The 12,536-nt window shown below is 36.2% G+C and overlaps 1 protein-coding gene and 1 non-coding gene across 2 annotated transcripts; one reads left to right on the top strand and one right to left on the bottom strand.

The window, feature by feature from the left end:
* Positions 1-8,344: 8,344 nt before the first annotated feature.
* Positions 8,345-10,501, bottom strand: LOC100029988 (C-C chemokine receptor type 3). Its single transcript, XM_007505073.3, has one exon. It carries the CDS (start codon positions 10,499-10,501, stop codon positions 9,437-9,439), a length of 1,065 nt encoding a protein of 354 aa, XP_007505135.2. The 3' UTR covers positions 8,345-9,436.
* A 474-nt stretch (positions 10,502-10,975) lies between these two features.
* LOC130454861 (U6 spliceosomal RNA) lies at positions 10,976-11,078 on the top strand. Its single transcript, XR_008912648.1, has one exon. It is a non-coding gene; the product is annotated as a U6 spliceosomal RNA (small nuclear RNA).
* The last annotated feature ends 1,458 nt before the right edge of the window (positions 11,079-12,536 follow it).

Genomic DNA, 12,536 nt, shown 5'->3' with positions numbered 1-12,536 from the left:
ATACTGAGGCAGGTAGAAATTAATTTCTCTCTGCAAGGAGTATTATATTTTTAGAGGTTTATTAAAGGTTAAGGATTAAAGAAAATACAGAATAAGAAAAACATGTGCCTAAGCCAGAGGCCTAGACAAGATAACCTCACATCATGAAAGAGATGCGTCTGCTCCAAAACGGAAGTCCAAAAGAGCGACAAAAGCCTTTGTAATCAGGTTAAATACCTTCTCGTTCTTGGCTCAGGTGAGGTTTTCAGTGAGATTACAAAGCATTCTGGGGAAGTGGAGCAAGAGCTTCTGGGATTTGAAGTCCTGGATTCAAGTTTATTTTTTACAATGCACAGATTGTCATATTTAGTGATAAAACTTCTACAGAGCAGGGATTTTCCTTCAGATTACATCCATACTGCATTAATCTGTTTAGCCTTAAATTTTTGCTTCTATTTTCCTACTTCCTTTTCATTATAGGAAAGTGAAAAATCTAATTCATTATTTGTTGTTAAAGTTAAAATTAATTCAGGTCCTTCTACAGCTGCTAGATTTGAAGCAGTATCTGCCTGGTCATTTCCCTTAGAGACAGGATCAGTTCCCCCTATATGGGCAAAGCAATGAACTACAGCTAGGGTTTCGGGTTGCTGAAGAGCAGAAAGAACTTCATTAATAATTTTTGCATTAGCTATAATTTTTCCAGCTGAGGTTAAAAATCTTCTTTGAAGCTATAACATACTCACTGCATAGCAAATTCCAAACACATATCTACAGTCTGTATAAATTGTTGCCCTTTTTTCTCTGGCAATTATACAGGCATGTTTTAAAACTATAGTTCTGCACCTTGAGCACTTATATTTGAGAGCAATGAAGTTGACCGTACAGTGGTAAATTCTGTGACTACTGTAACTCCAGTGTAATGTATACCATCTCTTATGAAAGAAGAACTATCAGTGAATAAGACTAGATCTGGGTTATCTAAAGGAGTGTCCAGGAGAATATCTCGAGGCTTTTCAGCCATTGACACTAAAGATTCACAGCTATGTAATGGTTCTCCTGAAAATGGTAAATCAGGAAGCCAAGTGGCAGTTTGTACAGCATTTTAAAGTGATATTTTTGTTGCTTAATAAAGTTATTCTGTATCTTGTGAGTCTTTGATCTGAGAATACCTGTGTTCTATGTCTGAGCAACAATGCTTCTACTTTGTGTGGTCACATAATTGTTAATGGGCATCCCAATACCAAGTCAGCTGCCTTAGCTACTTATAAAGCTGTGGCAGTTATACTCCTAGCTGGGCTGAATAATAATCAACTGGATGCTGAACCGGTCCCAAAGTTTGGGTTAAAACACCTGAAGCCAACCCTTTTTGTACATGTAAGTATAGAGTGAATGGCTTATTATAATCTGAGATACCTGGAGTAGGGGCAGACAAGATAGCTTGTTTTAAATCTGACAGATCTGACAGGTGTTCTTGTTCTAATCTAAGCAGTTTGGTAACTGAATCTTTTGTTAGTGCTATAAGGGGTTAAGTGATTTCCCTATAGCAAGGGATCCATTGGCTACAAAAACCTATTGCTCCTAAGTTTGCTCTTAACTGTTTCTTAGAGGAGGGAGCACTTAATTTTTTAATATTTTCAATGCACTTAGGAGAAATAGAATGGGAACCAACAACTAAAACAAACCCTAAATATTCTACTCTGGGGAGACACCATTGAACCTTTGCCTTTGAGAACTTGTGACCTCTCTTATGTAATTCCAACAGAAGATGTCTGCAATGTTCTTGGCATTGTTATGATGGGAATTTGGTGAGGAATGAACAAAAGGGAACATATAAATAAGTCAGATTTATTGGTTTGGAAGGGGAGGAAGGAACAGTGATTTAGAAGAAAATCTACAGATTATCTTACAATCTAATGTCTACAAACTATCTAAAACTATCTTATTAAACTAAGCAGTAATTCCCCCCAATAGCCAAATCTCACACAAGGAGTCCAATCAAATGGATCAGGATCCTTAGTTGATTAGTGTCCAAATAGGTCCAGAGGTGAAATGAGTCTTCAATCTTCTTTACTTAAACTGCCAGCAGCCAGATTCAAAGATTATTTTCTTCAGTTGTTTTTAGGAGAAAGCCAGAAACCTCTTTTCCCAAGTCTTCAACCAAGGTCCTTTAAGGAAAGAACTCTGTCAATTGGGGCATAGAACCTTCCCCATATCTCCAGCCTTAGGCTCCCACTTTGACTTTTAGTCACATCCTCCTATCACTCACTCACTCTGATATATGCACCACTCAGTTTGTTGCAAAACGTTCTTTTTCTAGCACAGCATGCTGCTGCATTTGGTGAAGTCAAGAGCAAATCATCCACATATTTAATTAAGCAACTATATATAAATTGAATATTATCTGTATCTTGGACCAAAATTTGTGCAGAGTAGGGCTTTACACGTACTCTTGCGGCAATCAACACCAGATCCACTTAGAACCTTTCCAGGTAAAAGCAAATCTATTTCTGGAATCCTCTTGAATTGGTATAGAAAAAAATGCTGAGCACAAATTTACTACAGTAAATTATGTTGCTGTGCTGGGAATAGAAGAAATTACTGTGTTTGGGTTTGTGTGAACTCTTAAAAGAATTTAAAAGTTTCTGGCTGTTTTAGTTAGAAAAAGGAGTAGAGCTCTCCAAATATCTTACTGGCTTCTCACCTAGCTCTAAGTAGGATTGTGAACCTTAAAAATTCTCAGACTCTACTTCATAAGGTTATGATTGTGAACCTTAAAATTTCCCAGACCTTACTTCATAAGGTTGGGTTAAGACCATTCCCCACTTTAAACAATGAAGGAACTTAGATCAGGAATGTGAGACTTCTACTCCACCCCTACTTAAGTCTGCCCTAGGGGAAGATAAAGTTGTAAACTCTTTTCTGAACAATGAAAAATACTTAAACCCATACTTATAGTGGGACAAAAGTTCTTAAGCTATGCCTATTTTAGGACTAATACAAAAGGATGCTAAGTACCTATGAAGGTCAGGCAACTTGTGAACTTACAAGGAGCAAAGAAGTGAAAACTTACCCAGAGATTCTAGTCTACTCAGATGTGAATTACTCAAAAGATTAGTCTACTCAGGTGTAAACTAAGAATGGTCTGTCCTTTGAAAAATGTCTACTGTGATTGGTAGATGGGAGAACTTAGGGGAGGAGACATAGGAGAAAATTCCCTTTAAATAGGAGCTCAGATTCATTCAGAGACATTCAGATTCAGGATTGAGCTGGTGAAGGCAGCTGAGATGAAGCTGGCCTGGTGTCACTAGAATCCTTGCTTGGACAGATCTTGTGGTGAGTGATTAAGGACTGACTGATCTTTCTCTTAAGGCTTAGGCCCGGGTTGGCCAGGGCTGCCCTGGGCCAGCCTATCCTTTTCTCATTATTTCCTTTTCTCTCTCTCTCTCTCTTTCTTAATTCCTCATTGTATTAATTAAAATCTCTATAAAACCCAGTTGACTTGGGTATATTGAATAATTGGGAATTTTCCCCTGCTGACCACCTTATATATTGATTTAAAAACAAGACACTGTAGTGAAAACATTTTCTGTGGTCACAATTTACTCATCCACTCTTTATCTGCAACAATTTAAGTCTTCCATTATTTTAATCACTACAGTTTATGACCTCAATTATTTTAACTCTTACAGTTTATGGCAACCAACTATTTTAATTATTACAGGATGTGAATTCACTAAGTGGTGTGGGAGCTCCTCCACCTAGTTCAAGCTTGTATTGATTCAATAAAAAGGTAGATGAAAGAGAGTTAAAATCCTGTCTTCACAATCTAGTGAGGTACTTAAGTTAATATTAACCAGTCTTAACTCCAACTAGGCAAAGAGAATAAAGGATTCTCTTTTCACAAGTGTAAACTCATAATGTTGTTTCCCTTCTAATCTTGGTTACATTGATTTTGTTTCTACATTGGTTTGTACATTACACATTGATTTAATTTAATGTAGTAAAAATTATTCATTTTACATCTTTTAAAAATGTTCTCAATCCCTTGTTTGGTAATAAATTCTTTCTTTCTTAATAGATCTGATAGGTAACTATTATGTTCTCTCCAAATTTTCTTAAAGCATCCCCCTTTATAATATACCATTTTGACCTTCTTGGTATAGGTGTAAGATATTGATTTATACTTAATTCACACCATACTGTTTTTCAGTTTTCACAGTAGTTTTCCCCCCTTTTTTGTCAAATAGTGAGTTCTTATCCCCAAAGCTGGGATCTTTCAGTTTATCAAGCATTAGATTGCTAAGGTCATTTACCTCTAATCTATTCCATTGGTTTGCCATTCTATTTCATAGCCACTATGATTGTTTTGATGATTACTAACTTATAATACAGCTTGATATCCGTTTGATATCTGATATTTGATAGACCACCATCCTTCACATTTTTTCATTAATTCATTTGATATTCTTGATCATTTGTTTTTCCAAATGAATTTTATTTTTTTAGTCCTATGAAATAGTTTTTTGTTGTTTGATTGGCATGAATTTGTTTATTTAGGTAGAATTGTAATTTTTATTATATTAGTTCAGCCTACCTATGAGTAATTAAAGTCTTTCCAATTGTTTAGATCTATATTTGTATGAAAAGTGTTTTTGTAATTGTGTTCATAGAATTCCTGAATAATCCTTATGATATATTGCTATAGTATCTTTGCTAGTATTTTATTTAAGATTTTTGCATTGATATTCATTAAGTAATCAGTCTGTAATTTCCTTTCTCTGTTTTTGGTCAGAACCAATTTATTCTGAATGGAGTAGGGAGGGGCATAAGTTTATGGGCCCTAGTTTCATGTCTATTTGTGTTCATTTAAATAGTTTTTTATTTTTTCCCATTTGTTTGTTTTTAGCAAAAACGAGTACAAATTTCAGGCCTCAGGAATGCCTTAAACATTTTCATGCTCTCTGGGGGCAGCTAAGTGGCTCAGTGGATTGAGAACCAGGCCTAGAGATGGGAGGTCTTGGGTTCAAATCTAGCCTCAGACACTTCCCAGCTGTGTGACCCTGGGCAAGTCACTTGACCCCCATTGCCTAACCCTTACCATTATTCTGCCTTAGAACCAATACACAGTATTGACTCCAAGACGGAAGGTATAAGGGTTAAAAAAAATTTTTTTTTCATGCTCTCAAAAGGCACTTCTTTCCCTTGTTAGTACACTAGGTTTGGTGGTAACAGCATATCACCATCTATTTTTGAGAGTGATTGCTGCTAAATATTGGAAAATAACAGAAGAAATGAAACAGTTTTTCAGTTTCTAATAATTATTCCTTTAAACAGAAGACATCAGATCAGTAAGAAGGAAGTAACTCTGTCTTAGTACGTGCTTTTTAAAAGATGGCCATTTCCTTTCTGAACTATGTAAGACATAAAATCTAAGTAAGATGCCCAATTTTATAGCTGGCTTTATTTGAAAGAGGAGGAAAACACAAGCTTAAGAGGTCTAGGAGGGAATGTGGTGATTTGTTTTCTTCCCAACAAAAAATCAGCTCTCCTAGCCACAGGATTCAGTCTGCTTTCTCATCTACAAAAGCCATTCTTTGTTATAAAATTGGAAAGATAACACATTAAATACAACTGTATGATATAGTGCTCTTCACTCCAACAGATATGTTTGCTTGTAGACAACATGTATAGATTGTTCCTATTATAATTACGGTAAGGGGGGAAAGGAGCTTATAATACAAGGTATTTCTTCCCTTTCCCCTATAAACTGAATAATTTCTAACAAAAATGAATAATCTAATGAGTGGTAACATACATCAAATCTTTAGCACTTAATAATAGAATTAAATCAATGAATATACTAACAAAAACCAAGTGAAATAAATATTTTTCTTCTGACTCAATATTGTATACATTATCATCCTTCTTCTAAATGTAGAATTCTATTTCTTTCATTTTTACTTTGTAACACTTCACACAATTCTTTCCATATTTCCTTTGATGCTTCATATTTGTTTTTTATAGCATCATAATAACACATATGTCAACATACCATGGTTTATATCCCGCTATTCTCCAGTTAGCTATCTAGTTTGTTTTCAGGTTTTTACTAGTAGAAATAGAGCAACTATGTCTATTTTTCTTCAAGCAGGTCTGTTTTTCCTTTTATTGTGTCTTTGAGATAAAGTTCTGGCAATTCAATTATGAAGTCTAAACAGTTGATACATTTTATGTGTCTATTTGAAGCATGTTGCCTTACTGATCTCAAATTAGCCTAGAGTCCCACCAATAATGTATTATTTGTTTCCCTACAATTCCTCCTCCAACATTGGATTTTATCATTAATTTGATTGTTTTTGCCATTCTAGCATGCTCAAGATGGCATATTTAGTTTGTTTTATGTCCAGTATTAGGATATATAGTTTTTGTAAGTGTTTTGACCATCATAATGTTGAGAGGTGTTCTATTAATCTTATAGATATATTTCAACTCTTATAAATTTTAGACATAAGTTTTTATCTGATCTATTACTTGAACTACTTCCCCAATTCATATCTTTAGAAATATTGTTTTTGTTATAGAAAATCCTTTAATCCTTATCTAATCAAATCTATTGATTTTTATCTTCTATTTCTTCTTAGATTTCTTATTTTTAATATTTGATCAGTATTTCATAATAAATAGCTAGTATCTACATAGTGCTTTAAGATTTATAAAGCAATTCATTATTTCATTTGACTCTTATGGCAGCCCTGTAAGAATGGTATTATAGAAAACTGAGGTAGAAAGAGGTTAAATGACTTGTTCAGGATCATATAGTTACTAAAGTACCTGAGGAAGAATTTAAGTTCTAGTCTTCTTGTCTACCAATTGAACACTCTGTCTGGGATGTCATTGGCTAATATTTCTGTAAGCTTAAGGAAGGTAATCCCTGAATCTATCTACAGAGCCCTGAGCATCCATGGTACAACACAAAATATTATATTCAGTCCACAAGGATCACAGATAAAAATGTTGTTTTTCTCCAGAGTAAATGAGAATGTGTTATTCCTTTGCCCATCAGTAACTTTAAAAGTATTTTTTTTTAATCTAGGTAGAATTATTTGTAATTTGTGGTAGAAGAAACAGCTATGAATGCATTTGTGGCTATAAAGCTGTCTTGTTTTCCAGCAGTTTAAAGAGATTCTATTCCTGATGCTTTGTAAATAACAATTAAGTTCTTCAAATGTAAAAGGACACTTTTATGGAAGCCTCAGAATTCCAGTCTGATCATGACTGAAAATAGTGGAAGTCCTGAAATTCTTGTTTCTCAAAGTCTTTTGAGCTTCTAATCGTTGGGTTGTCCCCCTAATTCCATAAAGAAAGGGTCTTATATTTTGTGAATTCTGTTTCTTTTAGAACACGACACAGACAGAGCTAATCTTGGAAATCACTGCAGACTCAGAACTGTACCATATAACAATTTTGAATTAATTGTCAGGTCAAGTCAGTCTCAAAACTGATTAAATTGGTATTTTGCCCCACTGAAAATTAATCATTGTTTGGCCTCATGCACTCACCTGGAATTTTCCTTTCTTCTCTTTAATAGAAACTAGGATGAGAAGACTCCCTTCACTTTGTCCTGGGAAATGCAAAATCCACATAGCGCTTTTTGTTTCAAAGACTTATATGCATCTATGATTGATTCAGCCAGGGATATTGAGAATGTCCATAAGCCTGCCAACTTTTAGCCATAACTAGTCCTCTTTAAAATTAGGATCTAAAGCAACCGAAATATTGTTTGAAGAATAACTTGGGTATGTCTACCTCCAGTGAAAGAACTGATAAAATAAAAGTATACAAGACAAAAAAAAATTAGGATCTAAGTCCAACTGACACACAATTCAGCTTTAGTATGATCTATGTTGAGATCAAGAGCATATTCTATATAAAAGTTTTCCAGGACCAAGAGAAATGGTTTTTTATGCTGAAACCACCAACTTTTACTATTAATTTTCTGTAATTTCAATCAGGAGAATGCTTTGTGCATGGAGGATGGGTGACCCATGGAGGTACTTTGTTTCCCACAAATATTCAGGTGGTGTCTGTGGCCTTTGTTATTTAGTGAGAAAGCCTCAAGACTGCATATACCAGAAAGCTATACACAAACATAGGGAGCAGTATCTATTAATATGCAGTGACACAGAATCTTCTAGGAGATAGAGCGTTAGGCTCTCACCTCCCCTAGAATTGTGGGAAATCAAGTCCTCTCTGAGTTGTCCTTGACTAGATATGCATTAAATCAATTAACTGTTAAGAATGACAGGGGGCAGGTAGGGGGCTCAGTGGATGGAGAGCCAGGCCTAGAGGCAGGTCTTGGTTTCAAATTTGACCTCAGACACATCCCCCTTGAATGACCCTGGACAAGGCACTTAATCCCCATTGAGTTCTTTACTGCTCTTCTGCCTTGGAACCAATATAGTATTGCTTCCAAGATGGAAGGTAAGGGTTTAAAAAAAAGACTGATATTAACATCACAATAGTCAGAGTCAGATCTTTTCTTCTACAACAGAAATAGTCAAATATTAAACATTGACTCTTTAGAGGAAGAGAGATGCATATTTGAAATAAGCTAATTGAGGAACTAGATACACAAGACTCTTCACTTAACTTGAATGCATTATGAAGTTAGAAAAATAGAAAAACATTATAGAAAATGATGTTTAAATATTCCTTTCTTCAAGTTTACAGAAGTTATAATGAATAACAATGGAACAAAAACATTAAATTTCAAGGCACTAGTTAAAGAATTGGTTTAAAATCTATGTTCCATAAAGTGGGTGGGTATCCATTAAATTGGGGGATAAATAAAAAGTACAATTTAGAAATATAATGAAATATTACTAATCAAAAAATGACAGATGAGGAATTCAGAGAAAGATGAGATTTATACAAATGGGTACAGAGTGAATGAAATAAGCAGACCCAAGAGTAAAGGATCCATTGTGACAACATGATAAATGAAAAGATCTCTAAAATGAAGCTGAACTCTGAATAACTAAAAGCTAAAGTAGAACAGGTGATGAAACCTACCTTCCCTTTATGACAGGTGGAAGACTACTAGGGAAGAATGCTATATATTCTGCCAGGTTTAGTCATTACCAGTTGATTTGCTTAATTGTTTTTCTTTGTCTCAAGGGAAGGACCATTCTGGAGTAGGAGGGACAGTTTAGAGGAAAATAATACTTAAAAAAATAAGGTTTCTTTTCATTTGCTTTCTGGAGTTAGTTCTTGGCCCATGTGCCACTAGGAAGTGCATTACTTATGTGGGAGTTCCTTCTTTTGTATTAACTCTGTCTCAGAGTCAAGATTTCTTGCCTGGAGTCTGGAAGTTTAGTCTGGAAAAGCAAAGTGTTCAAGCTCACCGTAGCCTCCATCATAGCTGTTTTTGGAAGGATAAGGAGTATGTGAGCCTGATCTAAAATGCAGCAGAGAGCTCTTGCTCCCCTGTGGAAGGAGAAATAGAGCTGACCCGCTCCAGTTTCTCACCAGGAAGGAATGGAATATATTTGCACAGGTGTACTGCAATATGTCTGCGGACAAAGAGACAGAGGTATTTCCGAAATCGCTCCCCCACAAAGGCATAGATCACGGGGTTGACACAACAGTGAGTGTAAGCAATCACTTCAGTAATTTGCATTGCCAAGTCCAGTTGTTTGCTTCTCTCACAGTCAGCTGTGAAAAAAGATGATTGAAAAGCATTGAGAAGAAGGGTTAGGTTGTAAGGTGCCCAGAAGAGAAAGAAGACGATCATGATGACAAAGATGAGCTTGACTGCCTTATATTTCTTCTCATTCCGACAACTGAGAAGTTTTTTGATGATTCCTGTGTAGCAGATAATCATTATGGCCAATGGAATAGCAAGTCCCAAGATGTTCATTCTCAGAGCCTGGAAACGTTTCCAGGTGGCTTCGTTGTCTTCTGGGTAACGAGGGCTGCAGATATGATTCTCCAGGTCTTCCTGGGACTCGTGAAAGATAACCTCGGGAAGAGCTGCCAGTGCTGACAAGCCCCACGTGACTATGCTGGTGAAGATGCCAAAAGTGACTGTTCTGGCTTTCAACGCAAACACGGCATAGACCACAGCTAGATACCTGTCAATAGTCAACAAGACAATGAAAAAAATTTCACTATATAAGCCCATGTAATAAAGGCCAGAGAGGATCTTACACATGGTATGCCCAAAAACCCAGTCATTTTTCCTGGCATAGTCAATCCAGAAGGGAAGTGTGAACAGGAAGAGCAGATCTGAGATGGCCAAGTTGAAGAGGTAGATGTTGGTCATACTCTTGAATCTCTTGTACTTAGTAAGTATCAGCACCACTAGGATGTTGCCCAGGAGGCCCACAATGAGTACGAAGGAGTACAGTGGAGGCAGGAACTTGGCTCCTAGTTCCTTAATGTTCATCTTTTGGCATGGTGTTGAGAACTCATAGTCAAATGTAGTTGCTTCCTCATTGATGTCCATGGAATATGTTGCCATGTTGCTGTGTTCTGGAGAAAGCAAGACACACACACACACACACACACACACACACACACACACACAGAGAGAGAGAGAGAGAGAGAGAGAGAGAGAGAGAGAGAGAGAGAGAGAGAGAGAGAGAAACAAAGAGAGACATGGAGTTAGAGAAATGGAAACAGAAAAGCGAGAGGTTAAAAAAGATAGAGAGACATTTATCTTTGTTTAAAACTATAAATAAAATGGATTTCTGACACTACTCCATATCTTAACAGAAGCACCATGGGCAAATTGGGCTTTATACTTCTTAAAAGTAAAACATTCCTACAGATCCCAAAGGAGACTGAGAAGTCCTATATGGTGAGGGAAAACTAGAGCTGGGGCTAGAACGACTGAAATTTGGCACTAACTACAATGAGAAAGGAAGCAGAAAATTGGAAGTTGGAAAAGTAAGGCGCTATAGGAATAGTGATCTTGAAAGTACCTAGTCCTTGCTTGCTTTAGTAGCACATATACTAAGATTGGAACGATACAGAGAAGATTAGCATGGTCCTTGCTCAAGATTGATATGCAAATTCACAAAGCATTCTGTATTATTAAAAATACCCAAAGGAGTGTGGGGAGGGAAGAGATGGAAAGAAAGGACGGGGAAAGGCCAAATAATACCAATCAGAACATAATGGTGATCTCAAGCTAGGGGGAAGCCTATAAAGAAACAAATTTAGGCTTGATTTCAAGAAAAAATGTCCAAACAAAGAGAGCTGTACAAAAGTGGCATGAGCTGCCTTGGAATGTGGCAGTTTCCCTCCCAGTCGTAAGAAGTCTTTAATCAAAAGATTGGTGGACACTTAGAGAATTCCCTCAGGTCCTGAAATTCTATGATTTTCATAATACCAAATTATATCTCTTTGAGATATTCAAGGTATTGGATCCCTAATTGCTAAGTTGGAACTGAATGAGTTGTCATTTACCTAAGATCATCCAGCAAGTCAGTAGTAGAGTCAGTCTTCTGATTTTCAGTCCAGACATTGATGAAACCTTTAATGTTAAAAAAAAGTTAAGGGAGATAGATTTATTTTTAAATGAATTAATACTGATAAGTTGGAAACAAACTATTGTTTTAGCTAAGAAAGTTATCATTCTTTCCTAAAAATATTGAGCTGGGAAAAAGTCTAAATTTTTATTCTGGGGAATGAAATGGAGTGGGAACTAGGGGGAGATGCTAAGTCCTTCCCAATGGGCATCTAAGAGAACAGTAAAGGAATAGGAGGATAATTACCCAATGACTTAGGGGCATGAAGAAATAAACATGAAAGTTGACTAGAAGTAGTTGATAACAGCTCTGGTCCAGTATTGCTTTTTGTATACTGCTTACCCAAGGATTACTGGAAGAGATTGTAGATTCAGTTATCAGAACTTTTTGCCATAACCACTTGTCCTCCAATTTTTCTCCCCCATTGACTACGTTTCTCATCATCGTTAAACTTCTGGGAAAAGTTTTTTTGGTACCTGTTACCTCTTCTTCACTTCTTGACCTCTTGTACTCTTCCTCCCAACCCAACCACTTAATTGAAATGGCCATTTCAAAGATTACCACTACCCATATGTGATGGCCTTTTCCACTTCTCATCTTTTATGACTTCTCCAAAGCATTTGGGCATGGTTGACCATTCTTCAATTCTGAGTACTCTTGACTTTGGAAAAACTACATTCTTCTAGTTCTTTTCCTTCTCTAATTAATCCTTTTGTGTCTTCTTTGAGGGCTTCTCATCTTCATAATCCCTTAAGGTGATCCTTCTTTTTGACTTGATGAGCCCAGAATAATGTTGATAGACCTCAATTTACCCCCACATAAAATATCATGTTTTTTAAGTTGTCCTCTGCCCTTAGGATAGAAACTTTCAAACTTTGTAGGAAAGAATCTATTTTCCATTTTTTTGGTCTTCCACTTTAGATACACACCAGCATGGCCCCATCTTAAAACTTAAATTCTATGAGAGTTGGCTTCCTCATCTGTAAAATATGGAGTTCATGATCCTTAAGGTCAATTCTAACT

The sequence above is a fragment of the Monodelphis domestica genome, chromosome 5, assembly GCF_027887165.1.
Source record: "Monodelphis domestica isolate mMonDom1 chromosome 5, mMonDom1.pri, whole genome shotgun sequence".
Taxonomy (NCBI): Eukaryota; Metazoa; Chordata; class Mammalia; order Didelphimorphia; family Didelphidae; genus Monodelphis; species Monodelphis domestica.
The sequence above is the reverse complement of the archived record's forward strand: the minus strand, read 5'-3'. Positions and strand labels throughout refer to the sequence as shown.